This window comes from Lolium perenne, chromosome 6 (genome assembly GCF_019359855.2).
Source record: "Lolium perenne isolate Kyuss_39 chromosome 6, Kyuss_2.0, whole genome shotgun sequence".
Taxonomy (NCBI): Eukaryota; Viridiplantae; Streptophyta; class Magnoliopsida; order Poales; family Poaceae; genus Lolium; species Lolium perenne.
In genome coordinates this window covers 262,586,322-262,601,534 of record NC_067249.2, presented here as the reverse complement: position 1 = coordinate 262,601,534, position 15,213 = coordinate 262,586,322, and the positions used below count along the sequence as shown (strand labels likewise).

The window sequence follows — 15,213 nt, the reverse complement described above, 5'->3', positions numbered from 1 at the left end:
GATGAATCAAATTGTGTTGATTTGATATTCTGAAGGTTAATATTTTTCTGTACAAACTTAATCAAAGTAGTTCTAGCAAAAAAAAAGTAGTAGCTCCATTTTTTTCATGGAACTTTTTTTTGAAACAAAATATATTAAGCTAGCAAGTCACCTCATTAAAAACTTTCAAGTCCCCTTAGGTACCCGGTAAGGAAAAGAGTGCGTCTGGAACTTGCTGCTACCAAATCATAATATCGTTACATCGTTTAAGAGAGGTTGAAGAATGAAGCTAGGGGGTTCATCGACCCAGTTACAATCTAACTGAATTTTAAAACACTCATGAGCTAAACTATGAGCTACCATATTAGCTTCTCTTAAACAGTGCCGAAACGAGACTTCGCCTATTGAGACAGCCAAATCAACACAGTCTGCATAAACCGCCGATGCCTCGGAGCTCCATTGGTGAACCCATGTACATGATTCGATCGTCTCCATAGAATCTGATTCCGCCACAATGACATTGCATCCCCTCTCGCGAGCCAGCCTTAGTCCTTCCTTCATAGCATAGGCCTCCGCCATCGACGCCGAGCCAATATGTGGTAAATAATACGAGCTCGCTGCAATAAAATCTCCTCTGTAATCTCGCAGAACGGCACCAACATCACCTGCATGTAAATCTTGAAAGAAAGAGGCATCTACATTTAATTTCACTTCTCTAGGTTTCGGCTTCTCCCACTTTACATCTGAGACCCTGCTCTTCTTCGTAATTACCGCGGCATTAGCCGTGATCGCCAATATAGACATTTTACATCTGTTTAGGGGAGGCATTTCTTCATCACTTACTCGCCTTCTCCGCAACCACCACATGTACCAGCATGCTACCATCACAAGCTCCTTGAGGTTTATTAAATCGAGACCCAGCACCTCATTCATATCTTGACGCAGAATATGCTCAAGGATTGCCGATCCCGATCTATCCACTATAATAGCATCATCAATAATATGTTGGATATTCAAACTATGCCAAACTTCTTTGGCCGCTGGGCATTCAAAAAGGAGGTGCTTGACATCCTCTGCATGTATAGTACAGATAGGACATGCTGATGTATCTTCGATGTGTCTGTTTGCCAAGATACATTTCAACGGTATAATACCATGTAAAGCCCGCCAAACAAAAAAATTCACTTTGCTTGGGACTTGCAATTTCCAAAGAATGCTCCAGACTGGGTTTTGAGCTGAACTGCCTAGGAGAGATAATTGACCCGCTCTCGGTCCAAATTGGTGCTTCCACTGAATATAATAACCCGATTTCACTGTATATCTTCCATGCCTTGTTCCTCTCCAAGCAATAAAATCATCAAACCCGTGATTATTGATAGGTATTTGGAGGATCCTCTCAACATCCACTGGATTGGATTAAATATATCCCGTAGCAGTTCTTCATCCCATGTGGCTGTAACTGGGCTTATAAGTTCATGTACCTTTGTGTATATCACGCCACCTCTCAACGTTGTAATTTTCCCATTTGCACTAGATGGTAACCACGGATCCTTCCAAATGTCAATCTTTTCGCCGTTTCCCACCCTCCATATGTACCCATGTTTAAAGGTGGTAAGGCCAGCCAGAAGACTTCTCCAAGTAAATGAGCAGCCGGCTTTAGGCCCTGCCATCATGATGTTCCCCTTTGGATAGTATTTGGCCCTCAGAACTTGAGCACACAAGGAGTCTGGATCATTAATAAGTCTTGAAATTTGTTTTGCCAACATTGCCAAATTAAAAGACTGGAAGTCCCTGAAGCCCATTCCCCCCTCCTTCTTTGGATAGCATAGCTTCCACGATGCATATCAATGCATTTTGTTACTATTGTCATCATCTCCCCACCAGAACTTTGCAATGGCATCCATCATTCTCTTACATACCCCTTTAGGTATCTGATGCCACTGCTTTGAGAAGAATTTCTTTTCCCCCATTTGAAAGTTGTTTCTCTTTCCAGCCATTGATTCTCTCAATAATCCTCTCCATTAGGTGCAATAAACAGTCACTCCTATCAGCACCAATAATAGCTGGAAGACCAAGATATTTATCTGACAGTGCCTCTGTATCAATATGTATAGCCTCACACATTTCTGCCCTAACCATCACATTGGTATTAGGTGAGAAGAAGATACTTGATTCTGATAAACTCACCATTTGTCCTGAGTTTGCACAATACGTATCTAGAACTTGTTGTAATGAAGTTGCATTAGTCATATCTGCTCTCATGAGAATCAGGGAGTCGTCAGCAAATAAAAGAAGTGAAACTGACGGTGCATTTCTGCACACCCTTACCCCATCGATGCCACCAACTTCTTCCTCGTACAACAAAAGACTTGATAGGCCCTCTGCACACCAAAGAAACAAATAAGGAGATAAAGGGTCCCCCTGCCGCAGACCCCTTGTAGGAACAAACCTCTCAGTATCTTCAGAATTAAACCTTACTTGGTATCTCACAGATCTCACACAAGCCATCATAAGGGAAATCCATCTTTCCCCAAAGCCCATCCTTCTCATCATGTTCTCCAAAAAGATCCACTCAACCCGATCATAAGATTTATGCATGTCCAACTTTACAGCACAATTACCAGCCTTTCGAGCTCTCTTATTCTTAGTAGCATGCACACACTCATAAGCCACCAGAATATTATGTCTCCCAGGGACGAAGGCACTTTGTGTAGGAGATGTCACTTCAGGCAAAACTGCTTTAAGTCTTAGCGCAAGCATCTTAGAGACAATCTTATATATAACATTACACAAACTGATTGGACGAAATTGAGTAACCAATTCTGGTAACTCTACTTTCGGAATTAGAACCACTGTTGTATCATTCCAGCCCTCTGGGATCACCCCTGTAGCTAGAGCTTGTAAAACTTCTCTTGTTATTTCATCCCCACAAATATCCCAGAATTTCTTATAGAAAATCGCATGCAGGCCATCCGGGCCAGGAGCTTTTAGATCTCCAATACCGAAAACTGCATTTTTTACATCCTCAGCCGTGAATGGTGCCAGTAGCCTCTCATTCATCTCATCATCCACCTTTGGTTGGATTTTTTGTAGGACAGCAGGATCCATATTCTGTACCTCCGAGGTGAACAAATGTGTAAAGTATCCAATGATCAGCGGTTTCAGGTTTTCCGTCCCTTCCACCCAGTTTTTTAATAAAATTCCGCTTCCTTCTTGCACTTGCAAATCTGTGAAAAAAGGAAGAATTCCTATCACCAAACTGCAACCAGTTCACTCGAGAACGTTGGGGCCCAGTAGACCTCATCCTGTTCCAACAGTAGTTCAATCAGATTTGCTTGTTCTTTTGCTATAACCTCATTCTCATCAGTCATAGGTCCATCCATAGCTTTCTGTGATTCTCTTTGTGCTTTCCGTAATCTCCGTTTTGGCCTTTTCAACACTCTATTATCCCATGCGTGAAGGGATCGTGTGCATCATGCAAAGCTCCTTGTATTTTTCAGGAGGTCCGATTTTTCAGAACGAAACTGGATAGCACTAGGACGCCACGATGGAGCGCGTAGTACATGAGCTGGCGGATCGGGAGAAGCAGAGATAACGGACGCCTGCATCAAATCCGCTGATTTGGCTCCGCTAATTACATGCCTACCATACATACTCAGATCAACCGCGTCCTTTTATACAGTATATATATGATCCTCCCCAAAACCCATCTCCCTCCATCTCTCTCTCTCTTCCCTCTTTGTACAAAAAATCCAATCAGAGATTGACAGAGATGCTTGGGAAGCGGCAGATGACCAGCGAGGCGCCGCTGCCGTCGGCGGCGAAGCAGGCGCGCCAGGAAAGCCCCGGCAACAAGCCACACGCGACTTCGCCGGGAGTGAAGGCGGCGGCGTTCCTGACGTCCTGCGCCTTCTGCGGCAAAGGCCTCGGCCCCGGCATGGACACCTACATATACAGGTATATATACATCAGCGCTGCTGGATCTCGCGTCGATATTTCTCTCTTCAGTACCTATCTATCTATGTTCATGTCGAGTTCTCTTAGAATCCGATCAGTCCGATCTGCTGCTTTCGTTTTCCACACCAACAGAATGAACTATTTTTCCGTGTGTTGCGACTAGCTTGCTATAAGCAGTCAATGAGTCAAGTAGTGTTGATGAGTTTTCACTGCATGAATCTTACTCTCTCCTATATATACTTTTTCCTCTGACTCCTGCAGGGGCGAGGTGGCATTCTGCAGCCACGAGTGCAGGGAGCGGCACATCCAGCTCATGGACCACGAATGCTCCCTCAGCAACATAGGAACAGCACCAGAACAATCAGCTCATATCTCCTAGCTACAGCCTTCGTCTGCCGTCTATGCAAAAAACAAAATTGTCAATCAGTGTTTAAAGCGTCCCTATGTGTATATAAATACAAGAACCGATCGATCCAACTGTTTTAACTTTGCACAACACCCTTGTGATTTTATCTCTGCCAATTTGTTTAGTTTTCCTTCGTGCTACCTCTACCTCTTGACGAAACCAAGTGCGATCCGTGATCATATATCATCAATCTTGGGGCAATCAACCAAGCTCGAGACAACGCTACACCACCGATTGATCAATTATTATTAGCTAGATTCATAACAAAGTGCCTTTAAGAAAACTAAAAATACCTCCAAAAATCTTCGAAGGACATAGCAAAAGTGCCCTATCAATTAGGGCAGGAAAAAATCAGTCAAAAAAGTTTTGAGAAATGATTTTTTGAGGTACTTAAAATTTTGTCTTAGATTGCAAGTTGTGCCACTATTGAGCAACGCTTCTAACTGTAATTTCAAAATGTCTTAAAAACAATCAAATGACCTTTTGTAGGCACTCACAAACATTGGCCGCATCGTCAATCTTAGAATGAAATACATTTGCCATGTCTTATGAAAACCTTAAGTCTGTCCCATCGACGCGCGCTCTGGCCCCAATCTGGTTGGCGGTTGGGACCTGGCCCCGTCTCCCTCGTGTGATAGGTGCCAGTTCACCCGTTGTGGCAGCGATGGACATCCAACATGGCGAAATGGTGACCGACGAGTTCCAGTAGGCCATGGCAATGACTTCACGGTCGTTAGGAAAGATCAACTTTTAGACATTTTTTTCAAAGTTATACACGATGTTGTGATTTGTTACATGTGTACATAGTTTTTGGTGTATTAGTATGGATAAAGTGGTACAATGATTTTGGGACATACTATTGCACCAATGCTACATACTTGTTTGTTGTTTCTATAATGTTGACGAATTTAGGCAAAAATGTTTGATATACAGCTAAAAAAATTGTAAAACAATGTAACATTTTCAAAAGTGTTATATACACGGAGAAAAATGATACATTCGGAATTTTTTTGTACCATTAGCAAAAAAATTGTACCATCATTACACGACTAAACAAAAAATGTTGAAGACCCATGTTATATACTTAAAAAAATTGTTACATAAGAACCATTATTATACCACGATCGAATGAGCGAAATTCGGTCGGTTAAGTTGATCTGACGGTTTAGAAGGTGGCTGATGGTGGTTTTTTTACACCCAGCCTAATAAAATCTTCAAATGCAGCGTGGCGGACGTGTCTGCCTGCCATCTGTTGCTTCGTCACACAAATTAAATCTCGGATCAAATCGGTTGAAGCTGCTTCGTCGCTAAGCCTCTGCGTCGCGCTGTCCACCCCGAATATAAAACGAACTTGGGAGGATCCATTCGAACCAATTAATCCTCGCTCCTACTGATTTCCTCCAAATCGAATCGAATCCAATAAACCAAGCAACCAGCGGAGTAAACGATGGAGCCGGCGACCTGCGAGATCGCGCGCCTGCCGGAGGAGCTCCTCTCGGCGGCGCTGGCCCGCACCTCCCCGCGCGACGCCTGCCGCGCCGCCGCGGTCTCCCCGGCCTTCCGCGACGCGGCCGACTCCGACGCCGTCTGGGCCTGCTTCCTGCCCCGCGACCTCCCGCCGCTCGCCGACGGGGAGCTGCTGCACCCCGCGACGCCGCCCAGCAAGAAGGACCTCTTCCTCCGCCTCTCCGACCATGACAACCCCCTCCTCCTCCCGGACAAACTCGTGGTACGCAATATCCGGTGGATCCCCAACCCGTACTACTCCATGTACGTTTGGTCCCTCGCTAATGAATTGGAATTGATCGGTGGTTTTGTGCGCGCAGAGTATGTGGCTGGACAGGGAGACCGGGGCCAAGTGCTACATGCTGTCCGCGAGGGATCTGACCATCATATGGGGCGACACGCCGCAGTACTGGACCTGGATCCCTCTCCCAGACTCTAGGTTCGTTCCCTCACTCTCCTAGCTATTCCGATGCAGATTGTCTGAATTATAGTACTCCTTTCTAGCTTGTGTTCATGCAGATTGTACCAATTCTAGTATAGTATAGCTTGTGTGGCTGAATGCTGCTGCGTTCTGATCTCATTGGGGCCTTGGTCACTGTTGCAATTCGTTTGATTGTGCTATTGCGCTGTGGTCAGTTATCACATTGCGGTTGAACTGAAGGCTAATAGTCAACAGGGGCTTTGGCATGGTTCCGACTAGCCTTTTTTTTTCATTCAACACATTTTTCCGAGTTACATGTGTCTGTTGGCACCACGAGGTACTAGCCAAATCTTAGGATTACAACATGCTTGCTATCAGTTCTGGTGATAGTGAAAGCGGCCAAGTTGAAGCCGATTTGGATATCGCACTACTCACTGTACATGCAAAGTCCCGTGTTGCTTGCCACATATGCAGAACTAGGTGCTACTTTTCTTTTCCTTCCTTTCAAGAGAAAAGTGCATTCCCTTTACAACTCTAAACTGTAGGCATCAGTTCAATTACACTGACACTATGATATACCTTGTTCGCTGTAGATTTTTGGAGTATTTTGTTCACTTGTTCCAGCCAACTACAGGGGGCTATGCTAGATGGTTTTCAGCAACTCATGCTAGTGATTTTCGTCTCCGATACAAATTCTAACCCTATGTTTGCAACAGGTTCTCTGAATGTGCTCAACTCTTGCACGTTTGCTGGTTCGACATCAGTGGAAAGATACCTTGCAAGATGCTGTCGCAAGACACTGTCTACGCCGCTTACATAGTGTTCAAGGTGAACGAAAATTCCCTCGGGCTGGATTATCCTGTCCAGGAGGCATCCATCAGCGTCGGGGTAACCAGCTTAACCCGCAAGGTTTGCCTCGAACACAATGATGAGGATGAGGGTGAGGCTGGTGCGGTGCCTGGGCACTATTGGCCAGTGAGGCCACATCCGCCACAAAGAACCAGGAGAAGAAACCGCCGTGCAGTTCGTCATGGCGAGAACGTAGGGCGCCCTCAGAAAAGAGCCGACGGCTGGATGGAGCTGGAGCTGGGGGAGTTCTTCAACGAGGGGGGCGAAGACGGCGAGGTGTCCTTCAGCCTGATGGAGACGAAAGGCGGGAACTGGAAGAGTGGCCTCATCGTGCAGGGCATCGAGATCAGGCGCAAGAAATCAGGTTGATGTGATTCTAGACGGACATCCCCGGTGAAGTAGATAAATAAGGGAATCATACTTGGAAATGTAGTGTTTCGAAATGCTTGCATTTTGCTGCAAATGCTGTGCAGATCTACAAGCGTGTTGCTTCGTTCTTGGTGGGAACTTTTTTGTGCTACCTAGATGTATACTGCTTGGTGAGCGACAACATTTGGTTTAGAATGTGTAATTAGAGGCAGTGTCTGCAATTCTAGTTCTTGGTTCAGATGGAAATGTAGTTAGAGGTGGCAGCTTTGCATCTGGCTGGGCTGAGATCCTTGTGGACCTGTGGCTACTTTGCATCTGTTTCCATCTTTCGCACTGCACTAAGAGAATATTTTTGAACCTACCAATATGTTGAGAATGTCCCATACTTTCCACTCGCATCCGGCTTCCATTATTCTTCCTGTACTCTGAAGTAAGTGTCGAAATACGAGAATATGAAAAAACAAATTGTGTATCTCTTAGGATTAGATTGCATGATGCACTCCTTTTCTCGAAAAGAAAAGGCCGCACACTTTCACTACCAAAACGAATTAGCCATGAATAACGGCTTCGGGTGCGCCTCGACCAGGAGAGCATGGGGTTTGGGATGATTAATATGAACCAAAATTTTATTTGATTCCACCAGAAAAATACAAATAATTTTGAAAATAATATATGATTGGATGTTAAATTTTCTACTATAAAATCTAGAGCAAAGGATTATTTAGGAAAAAGTTCTATGAAAATCAATCCTATAAATGAAACAATCATTATAGAAGATTTGTCTACTCCCCCGTTCATGAAATGATGTAGAAAATTTGTTGAAATTTAGATGTATATCCAAACAAGTGTATAGATATAATCTAAATTTAGACGAACTTAGGACATACTTTTATAAACAAAGGTAGTAGTACAAAATGTTCGTCACTGAACTAAACCAAATTGCTTGAAGGTGCTTCGTGGCTAAGAGCATCTCCACTCGTCCCCCCGAACAGGCCCCCGGCGAGCGTTTTTTCCATCCGGACGGCGAAATTCGGCCCAGTCGCGCCCCCGGTTCCTCGTTTTCGTCCGGATTTGGGCCTAAATCCATCCGGCGATCCCACGACATCCCCGCCCCCCCGGGGAGCGCTCGGGGACTCCGGACGAAACGAAAGCGCGCGAAACGGCGAGGAAACTTCCCGCGCGTCTGGTGGCCCCAACTTGTCGGCGAGAGAAACCGATCGTCGTCCTCATCGCATCGTCTTCCGCGAACAGCCTTCCGCGCCGCAGAGCGGCCGGAAGAAGACGAAGAAAGAGGCCGCCGCCGCAAGCCAGCTCGCCGAGGAGGAGGCGAAGCGCGCGGAGGAGGCCGCGATGGCGGAGGCGATCGCCAGGTCGCTTGCCGACATGGAGGAGGAGAAGCGCGCGGACGACGCCGCACCGGATCGGGCCAGCGCGATCGGCAGCGCCAGAGGCGGAGCAGCGACGGCGGCTGCCGGACACTGGCCGCCGCACGCCAACTCGCCGCCCGCGCCGCTCCAACCGCCAACGACGATGTCGCGCGGTACCGCCGTCTGCGACACCTCCATCCGGCGTCGCGTCCCCGTCGTCGACCTCGAGTCCTCCGACGACGATCGGTACAAGCCATCCCCGGGTGGGAGACGCCGGCCAGGGCAGCAGCAGCCAGGCCGCGCAGCCGAAGGCCAACGACGACGGCTCCGACGACGACGGCGACGGCGACTACACGGTGTTCTACCGCCATTTGGGCATGTAGAGCGCCGTGTTTTAAAATTAGCGTTTGAATTCACCTTGCCGAATTCGAAATATAGTCGAATTCGGCCTCTATGTATGAACTCCGCCCGTTTTAGTCTAAATATCATTAAATTTAGTCTATATTCACCCGAATTTAGCCGAAGTTTGTCAAGTTTCCGTTTTTTAAAGAGTAAAGTCTGAAATAAACCTCGGACTTGTAGAGGGTGTTGAGATCAAACCTTGAATTCTAAATCCCGGAAATCAGCACCTTGAACTCCTCTTTCCCGGCCTAAAGTGGCATTTTGATCGTTCCCAAACGGTGGGATCTCTCCTTGGTCTCATCTCTCTCCATGACATCCTTGGCCCACATGTCATATCTATCTTCTTCATCTCCTTTCTTTCCGAATCATCTTTCTTTTCCTCTCTGCTTTTCTCTTTAATCCCAAGCAGCATTCGTGCACCCTTCTGCCACCATGTCTCCATCCCCTCCCTCTCTCCATGACAGCTCACCCGCGAGGGCACGCGCACCAATTCGGAGTAGCAGCATGGCAGCCCGTGTAGAACAGCGGCGAGGCTTCCGATCTGAGCAGTAGTTTAGGCAGCGGTCCATACCGCGCAACAGCAACGGCGCCCGCGTCGAGACCAGTGGCTGCGGTGGCTGTGTCTCCCATCCAGAGTAGAGATGCACACATACTGAAATACTGAATCAAGCACTAGAGATCTCGCTGGCTTGCTTCAGGCGAGTCCTTTTTTTACTTGTTCTTGATGCGATTCGTTATGTGCAATCTTCTCACTAAGAATGAATTGGTTAAATACTGGATGTGAATCAACTACGGAGTAGTTAGCTTCTTGTCCTTCCAGCAGTTTGCTGCGCGTACGTGTTTCTCGGCCTGGGTTCGCACAGCACGTCCGAGCACAGATGCAGGGCCCTCCGCCTCCGCTGGCGTCGTAGTGCACCTCGTCAGCAGCTCCAGGATTCGAAGTTTCTGAGTAGGCACGAGTACCACTGGCAGACTTTGCTTCCAACGCCGGCGGCGTTGAACTGCGAGGAGAACGCGGTGACATCGGCCGCGAGCTCCCCCGACTGTTGGCCTGGATGTGGAGGCAGCGCCCATTTGAGCAGCGAGCTGCGCACGCGGTAGCTGTCCTCCTGTCAGTCACCGAGCTCGCCGAGCACGTCGTCGTTGCCGGGCTCACCGAGCATATCGTCGTCGCCGAGCTCGCCGAGCACGTCGTCGTCGCCGAGCAGCCTCCTGCCGCCCTTGATGGAGCTGCTACCGTTGAACTGGAAAGCAGCGAGCTAGTACAACACCTCCTAGTGACCACCAACCGCCATCGTTGAGCCTGTGTTGTGTTTGCTAAAATGCTCGGCCGATGGAGAGAACGGCCGGAGAGTTTCCTCTCAGATTTGTCAAGTCATTAATACTCAGTACCAGCGTTTACCTTGCCACGTCAGCAAATCCCGATGGATACAGCGGTCTCACAAATAATGACCGGGAAAGACAAGTTCGGGGTGTTGATTTCCGGGATTTGAAGTTCAGGGTTTAATTTGCACACCCCCTACAAGTTTAAGGTTTATTACAAACTTTACTCTTTTTTAAATTCGCATCGTCGACTTCGCCTGGGCACGCGGCTGGGAAACTACTGCCCCCCACGCCAAACCTTCCTCCAATCCGGACGAAAATTTCTCCGGATTTGGGCGTGGGGAGCGCCAACGAGTGGGGATGCTCTAAGCCTCTGCTCGCGCTCTCTACCCCGAATATAAAACACGGGGGATTCATTCGTGTTCTCCAACCCCCGCTCCTACCCATTCCCCAAATCGAACCGAATCGAGTCAACCGACCAGCGGCGGCGGAGCAACCGATGGACGCCGAGGCCTGCGAGATCGCGCGGCTGCCGGAGGAGCTCCTCTCGGCGGCGCTGGCCCGCACCTCCACCCGCGACGCCTGCCGCGCCGCCGCGGCCTCCCCGGCCTTCCGCGCCGCGGCCGACTCCGACGCCGTCTGGGCCTGCTTCCTGCCCCGCGCCCTCCCGCCGCTCGCCGACGGGGAGCTGCCCGACGCGCTGCCGCGCAAGAAGGACCTCTTCCTCCGCCTCTCCGACCGCCCCGTCCTCCTCCCGGACAAGCGCGTGGTACGTACATACACGCCGATCCCCCAACACAACAACCCGTGTCTCCGTAGGACATGCCTTGTTTCTCTGTTGATCGCTCGCGGTTTCTCCTGTTAATCGCTAAATGGTCGGTGGTCGTGTGCCATGCGATTTGCAGAGCATGTGGCTGGACAGGGAGACCGGGGCCAAGTGCTACATGCTGTCCGCGAGGGGCCTCACCATCATTTGGGGCGACACGCCGCAGTACTGGAGCTGGATCCCTCTCACCGACTCCAGGTTCGTTCGCTCGATCTCTCCTAGCTACACTCCCATGCTGGTTGTCCGGATCATTATTATCTAGCCTGTGTCGATGCAGATCGTACCGATAATTGTACTATACAGCTTGTCTGGCTGAATGCTCTCGCGTTGTGGTCTTATTCGCGTCCAACTGCGGATACAGTTGGTTTGTTTGTGCTGTTGCGCTGTGATCTGCTCACCCCGTCCGATTGCAATCGAATTTCAGGCTAATAGTTGCAAGTTACAGGTGCAAGTGGTAGATTGGTAGGTAGATGAAACTCCGCTCTGAACCAAAACCCAGAATAGGGGTTTTCCCGACTAGCAAATCTTAGGATAAGAACAGTCTCAAAATCAGTTTTAGTTATGCTGGAAGAGGCCAATTCGAAGTCAGTTCCATTTGGAAACCGGAATACCTGCTGTGCATACTAAGGCCCTGTTGCTTATGCAGAACAAAGTGCTACTTTTATTTTCCTTAGTTTTTATAAGCTATATAGGCAGCACATAAATGTCACTTCGCATAGAGAATGTGACTCTACGATCTACCTTCTTTTTGTTTTTGAATTTCTCTCTGATCTACCTTGTTTACAGTAGAGTTCTTTGAGTGTCGTGTACCTTTATTCTAGCCAACTACACTGAGCCATGTGAAAACTTGTCATGCAAAAATGTGGTTAATACCCTGTTTCGAAATTTTGCTGCAATGCTAGATGATTTTCAGCAGCTCATGCTATTGATTGCTTTTCTTCCACATTACAAAATTTTGCTGCAAGTACTATTTTTATTTTCCTTACTTTCAGGAGCAAAGTGCATGCCCTTTACAACTCTGTTTCTATAATCTATATGCAGCACATAAATGCCACTTCGCATATGTAATGTGTCTCTATGATCTAAGGGTTCATTGAGTATTTTGTGCCTTTGTTCCAGCCAACTACACCTGAGCTATGGAAAAAGTAATCAAATTATGCTAGATGGTATTCGGCAATCCATGCTATTGATTGGTTTTCGTCTTCTTCGCAAAATCTAACAGTATGTTTGTGACAGGTTCTCCGAAGCTGCCCAACTGCGGGACGTTTGCTGGTTCGAAATCCGTGGAAAGATACAAAGCAAGATGCTGTCGGAAGACACTATTTATGCCGCTTACATAGTGTTCAAGCTGGACGAACATTCCATTGGGCTGGATTATCCGACCCAGGAGGCAACGGTCAGTGTCGGAGAAACCAGCTTAGCCCGCAAGGTGTGCTTCCATGGCTACGATGACGATGGTGACGATGGTGGGGTTCCCGAGAACTATCGGCCGATAATGTTTCCCCCACAGCAAAGGATCAGGAGAAGGAACGGCCGTCCAGTTCCTCATGGAGAGAATGTGGGGCAGCCTCAGAAGAGAGCCGACGGCTGGATGGAACTGGAGCTGGGCGAGTTCTTCAACGAGGGGGGCGAAGACGGCGAGGTGTCCTTCAGCCTGATGGAGGTTAAAGGCGGGCACTGGAAGAGTGGGCTCATCGTGCAGGGCATCGAGATCAGACGCAAGAAATCGGGCTGAGGATCGTGCTTCTAGGATGATCAAGCAGGCATCCGGGTTGAAGTAAATAAATAACGGGATCCGTTCTGTGGTGCGTGTTTTGGAAACGCCTGGCTGTTTCTGGTAATGCTGTGTGGAACTACAATGCTGTGTGTCTTGGTTAGAGTGAGTCATCCTGTGCACCTGTGGCAACTTCGCGTCTTGTTTCCCTTTTTCGGCAACGCGCCAAAGTTTTTCTGGAGGAGCCAGGAGGTATGGTGAAATTTTAAAAAAAAGCCAGGAGTATGGTAGGTTTAAGTTCATGTAAAATTCAGAATCTCCATCGGCCTAATATTTTGCTGGACGGAAAGCATCAGTGTTTCATTCCGGCTTCAGGATGCAGAAAGCAATAGCAAAGGAGTCAACAAAAAGAGTTGGGGGTGAGAGAGGCTCGAACTCTCGACCTCAGGATGACTCACTCTAAAGAAGCTTGCGAGGCCTGGCAGCGGCGGCTCGAACTCTTTCGACCCCGCCCCACGGTCACTCACATTTAGCTATGAGACCTACGCGCTAGCCAACTGCGCCACCACCCCTAGTTGCCAACAGCTAGAATCTACTCCAATTTATTTACTAGTTACCGTACAGCACGTTTCTCCATTGCAATTGTAAAGAACTCGTGCAAAAAATCAGTGGTTTTTGTACAGGTAAAGCAGTTGGTTAGTGGGATGTCTGACAAGTAACATTGAGAGCAAGTGAGTTTCTAGCCTTCTACTGAATACATGACCCAACAGCTAGCCGGCTGGCTTGGTGCTTCCATTAGGGCATCTCTCGCGGCCCGATATGAATAGACCGCGGTTATTCATTTCTGTCCAGTATGAAAGGAAAATTTAGCCTAGCAACGGATCGGCGTGTTCACAGCAATCTATTTTGGTATGTAAATAGGTCGAGACGGACATGGTTCATGCATCCATCTGTCCTCGTCCAGTCGAAACAACCCCATTGGTGCTTGCCCTCGCCGCCGGCCACATGATACGTTGGGAAACTCCCGACCCAAACAGACAAAGGTGGTGAGACGATCAATTTCGTATTCATGGCCCGACCAAAAAGAACACTTTTGGTAACCAAAATGGACCGGTCAACGAGAGAGTGGCACATAGCCGCTCTTGTTCTGCCATGGCGTCGGCGTTGTGGCCCATTTTTTCTTTGACTAGATTTGTATAGGGATACTCGCTTTGTCCGGAAAAGATGTTGCAAATTCATCTATATTTAGGGTATTAAGTTTGGCATAATAGTGTCAACAGAAATTGGATAATCTATTTGAATTTGTGGATGATGTTGTGTGGATGAAAATTGTGTAAATGAGTTGGAATTGTATGATATAATTTGCATGTCGATTTCTAAATTTGAATTATTTTAGAATTTATACGTGTTTAATATTTATGTTAATTTATATGTTTCGTCCAATGTGTTGCGTGGTAGAATACAAAATGACGAGGAAATGATGGATAAAAAGATAAATTAACAAAGTGGACAAAATGGGGACGTCCCTAAGTAAGAGCTCTCCACCATCGCCCGAATAGGGTGTCCAAAAATCTCAAAAGATCACCACTATTGGGTGTACAAACACATGTTTGGCGTGATTGAGGGTGGCTACCTCCGGCGGCACCCCAAAAAGAGCAGCCCTATTTTCTAACATGTAGGGTTGAAGATTGTCTTCACGAATAGATTTTGAACAAATATCACCGGCTACTAGTACTCCTTGTGTATTGGTGTCCATTAATCTTCATAGTTGCACTTCGAAACATGGCCTTCAACAAGTCTCACAAATACCTCATAGCAACGTCACATTTATGATTTCCTGCACAAAAAAAAACGTCACATTTGTAAAAAGATGAGAAACTAACCATTCGGGTGCAATCGGTCTTTAGTTTCAAGTAGTCACTGGACTTCCTCAAACGATACACAAAACACACGAACACGTCTTTCTTCATCCTGAAGTGCCGCCGAAAATCACTCGAGCCATGTGTTATGTCGTTTGCAAAATAGTCGACGTATAGGATCACAGGACCGTAGTGAGAATTCACCCGCTCTTGCAAATCTAAAATACAAGCGGTG

The 15,213-nt window shown here is 47.5% G+C and overlaps 3 protein-coding genes and 1 non-coding gene across 4 annotated transcripts; 3 read left to right on the top strand and 1 right to left on the bottom strand.

Annotated features, from left to right (window-relative positions):
* Positions 1-3,489: 3,489 nt before the first annotated feature.
* LOC127305409 (FCS-Like Zinc finger 17-like) lies at positions 3,490-4,444 on the top strand. The gene is made up of 2 exons (XM_051335826.2): positions 3,490-3,936; positions 4,198-4,444. The coding sequence occupies exons 1-2, from the start codon at positions 3,752-3,754 to the stop codon at positions 4,313-4,315; spliced, it is 303 nt and encodes a 100-aa protein (XP_051191786.1). The 5' UTR covers positions 3,490-3,751; the 3' UTR covers positions 4,316-4,444.
* A 1,216-nt stretch (positions 4,445-5,660) lies between these two features.
* On the top strand, positions 5,661-7,852 carry LOC139829900 (putative F-box protein PP2-B12). Its single transcript, XM_071821250.1, has 3 exons — positions 5,661-6,071; positions 6,169-6,287; positions 6,986-7,852. Exons 1-3 carry the CDS (start codon positions 5,790-5,792, stop codon positions 7,485-7,487), a joined length of 903 nt encoding a protein of 300 aa, XP_071677351.1. The 5' UTR covers positions 5,661-5,789; the 3' UTR covers positions 7,488-7,852.
* A 3,141-nt stretch (positions 7,853-10,993) lies between these two features.
* On the top strand, positions 10,994-13,311 carry LOC127305407 (putative F-box protein PP2-B12). Its single transcript, XM_051335824.2, has 3 exons — positions 10,994-11,348; positions 11,485-11,603; positions 12,642-13,311. The coding sequence occupies exons 1-3, from the start codon at positions 11,079-11,081 to the stop codon at positions 13,138-13,140; spliced, it is 888 nt and encodes a 295-aa protein (XP_051191784.1). The 5' UTR covers positions 10,994-11,078; the 3' UTR covers positions 13,141-13,311.
* A 223-nt stretch (positions 13,312-13,534) lies between these two features.
* Positions 13,535-13,691, bottom strand: TRNAM-CAU (transfer RNA methionine (anticodon CAU)). The gene is made up of 2 exons: positions 13,654-13,691; positions 13,535-13,570 (listed from the first exon to the last, which is right to left on the bottom strand). It is a non-coding gene; the product is annotated as a tRNA-Met (tRNA).
* Between the last annotated feature and the right edge of the window lie 1,522 nt (positions 13,692-15,213).

Coding starts and splice junctions, on each gene's coding strand:
- LOC139829900 (XM_071821250.1), top strand. CDS start 5,790: ATGGAGCCGGCGACCTGCGAGATCGCGCGCCTGCCGGAGGAGCTCCTC. Junction 6,072..6,168: donor TCCTCCCGGACAAACTCGTG/GTACGCAATATC, acceptor TTGTGCGCGCAG/AGTATGTGGCTGGACAGGGA. Junction 6,288..6,985: donor ATCCCTCTCCCAGACTCTAG/GTTCGTTCCCTC, acceptor TGTTTGCAACAG/GTTCTCTGAATGTGCTCAAC.
- LOC127305409 (XM_051335826.2), top strand. CDS start 3,752: ATGCTTGGGAAGCGGCAGATGACCAGCGAGGCGCCGCTGCCGTCGGCG. Junction 3,937..4,197: donor ATGGACACCTACATATACAG/GTATATATACAT, acceptor TGACTCCTGCAG/GGGCGAGGTGGCATTCTGCA.
- LOC127305407 (XM_051335824.2), top strand. CDS start 11,079: ATGGACGCCGAGGCCTGCGAGATCGCGCGGCTGCCGGAGGAGCTCCTC. Junction 11,349..11,484: donor TCCTCCCGGACAAGCGCGTG/GTACGTACATAC, acceptor TGCGATTTGCAG/AGCATGTGGCTGGACAGGGA. Junction 11,604..12,641: donor ATCCCTCTCACCGACTCCAG/GTTCGTTCGCTC, acceptor TGTTTGTGACAG/GTTCTCCGAAGCTGCCCAAC.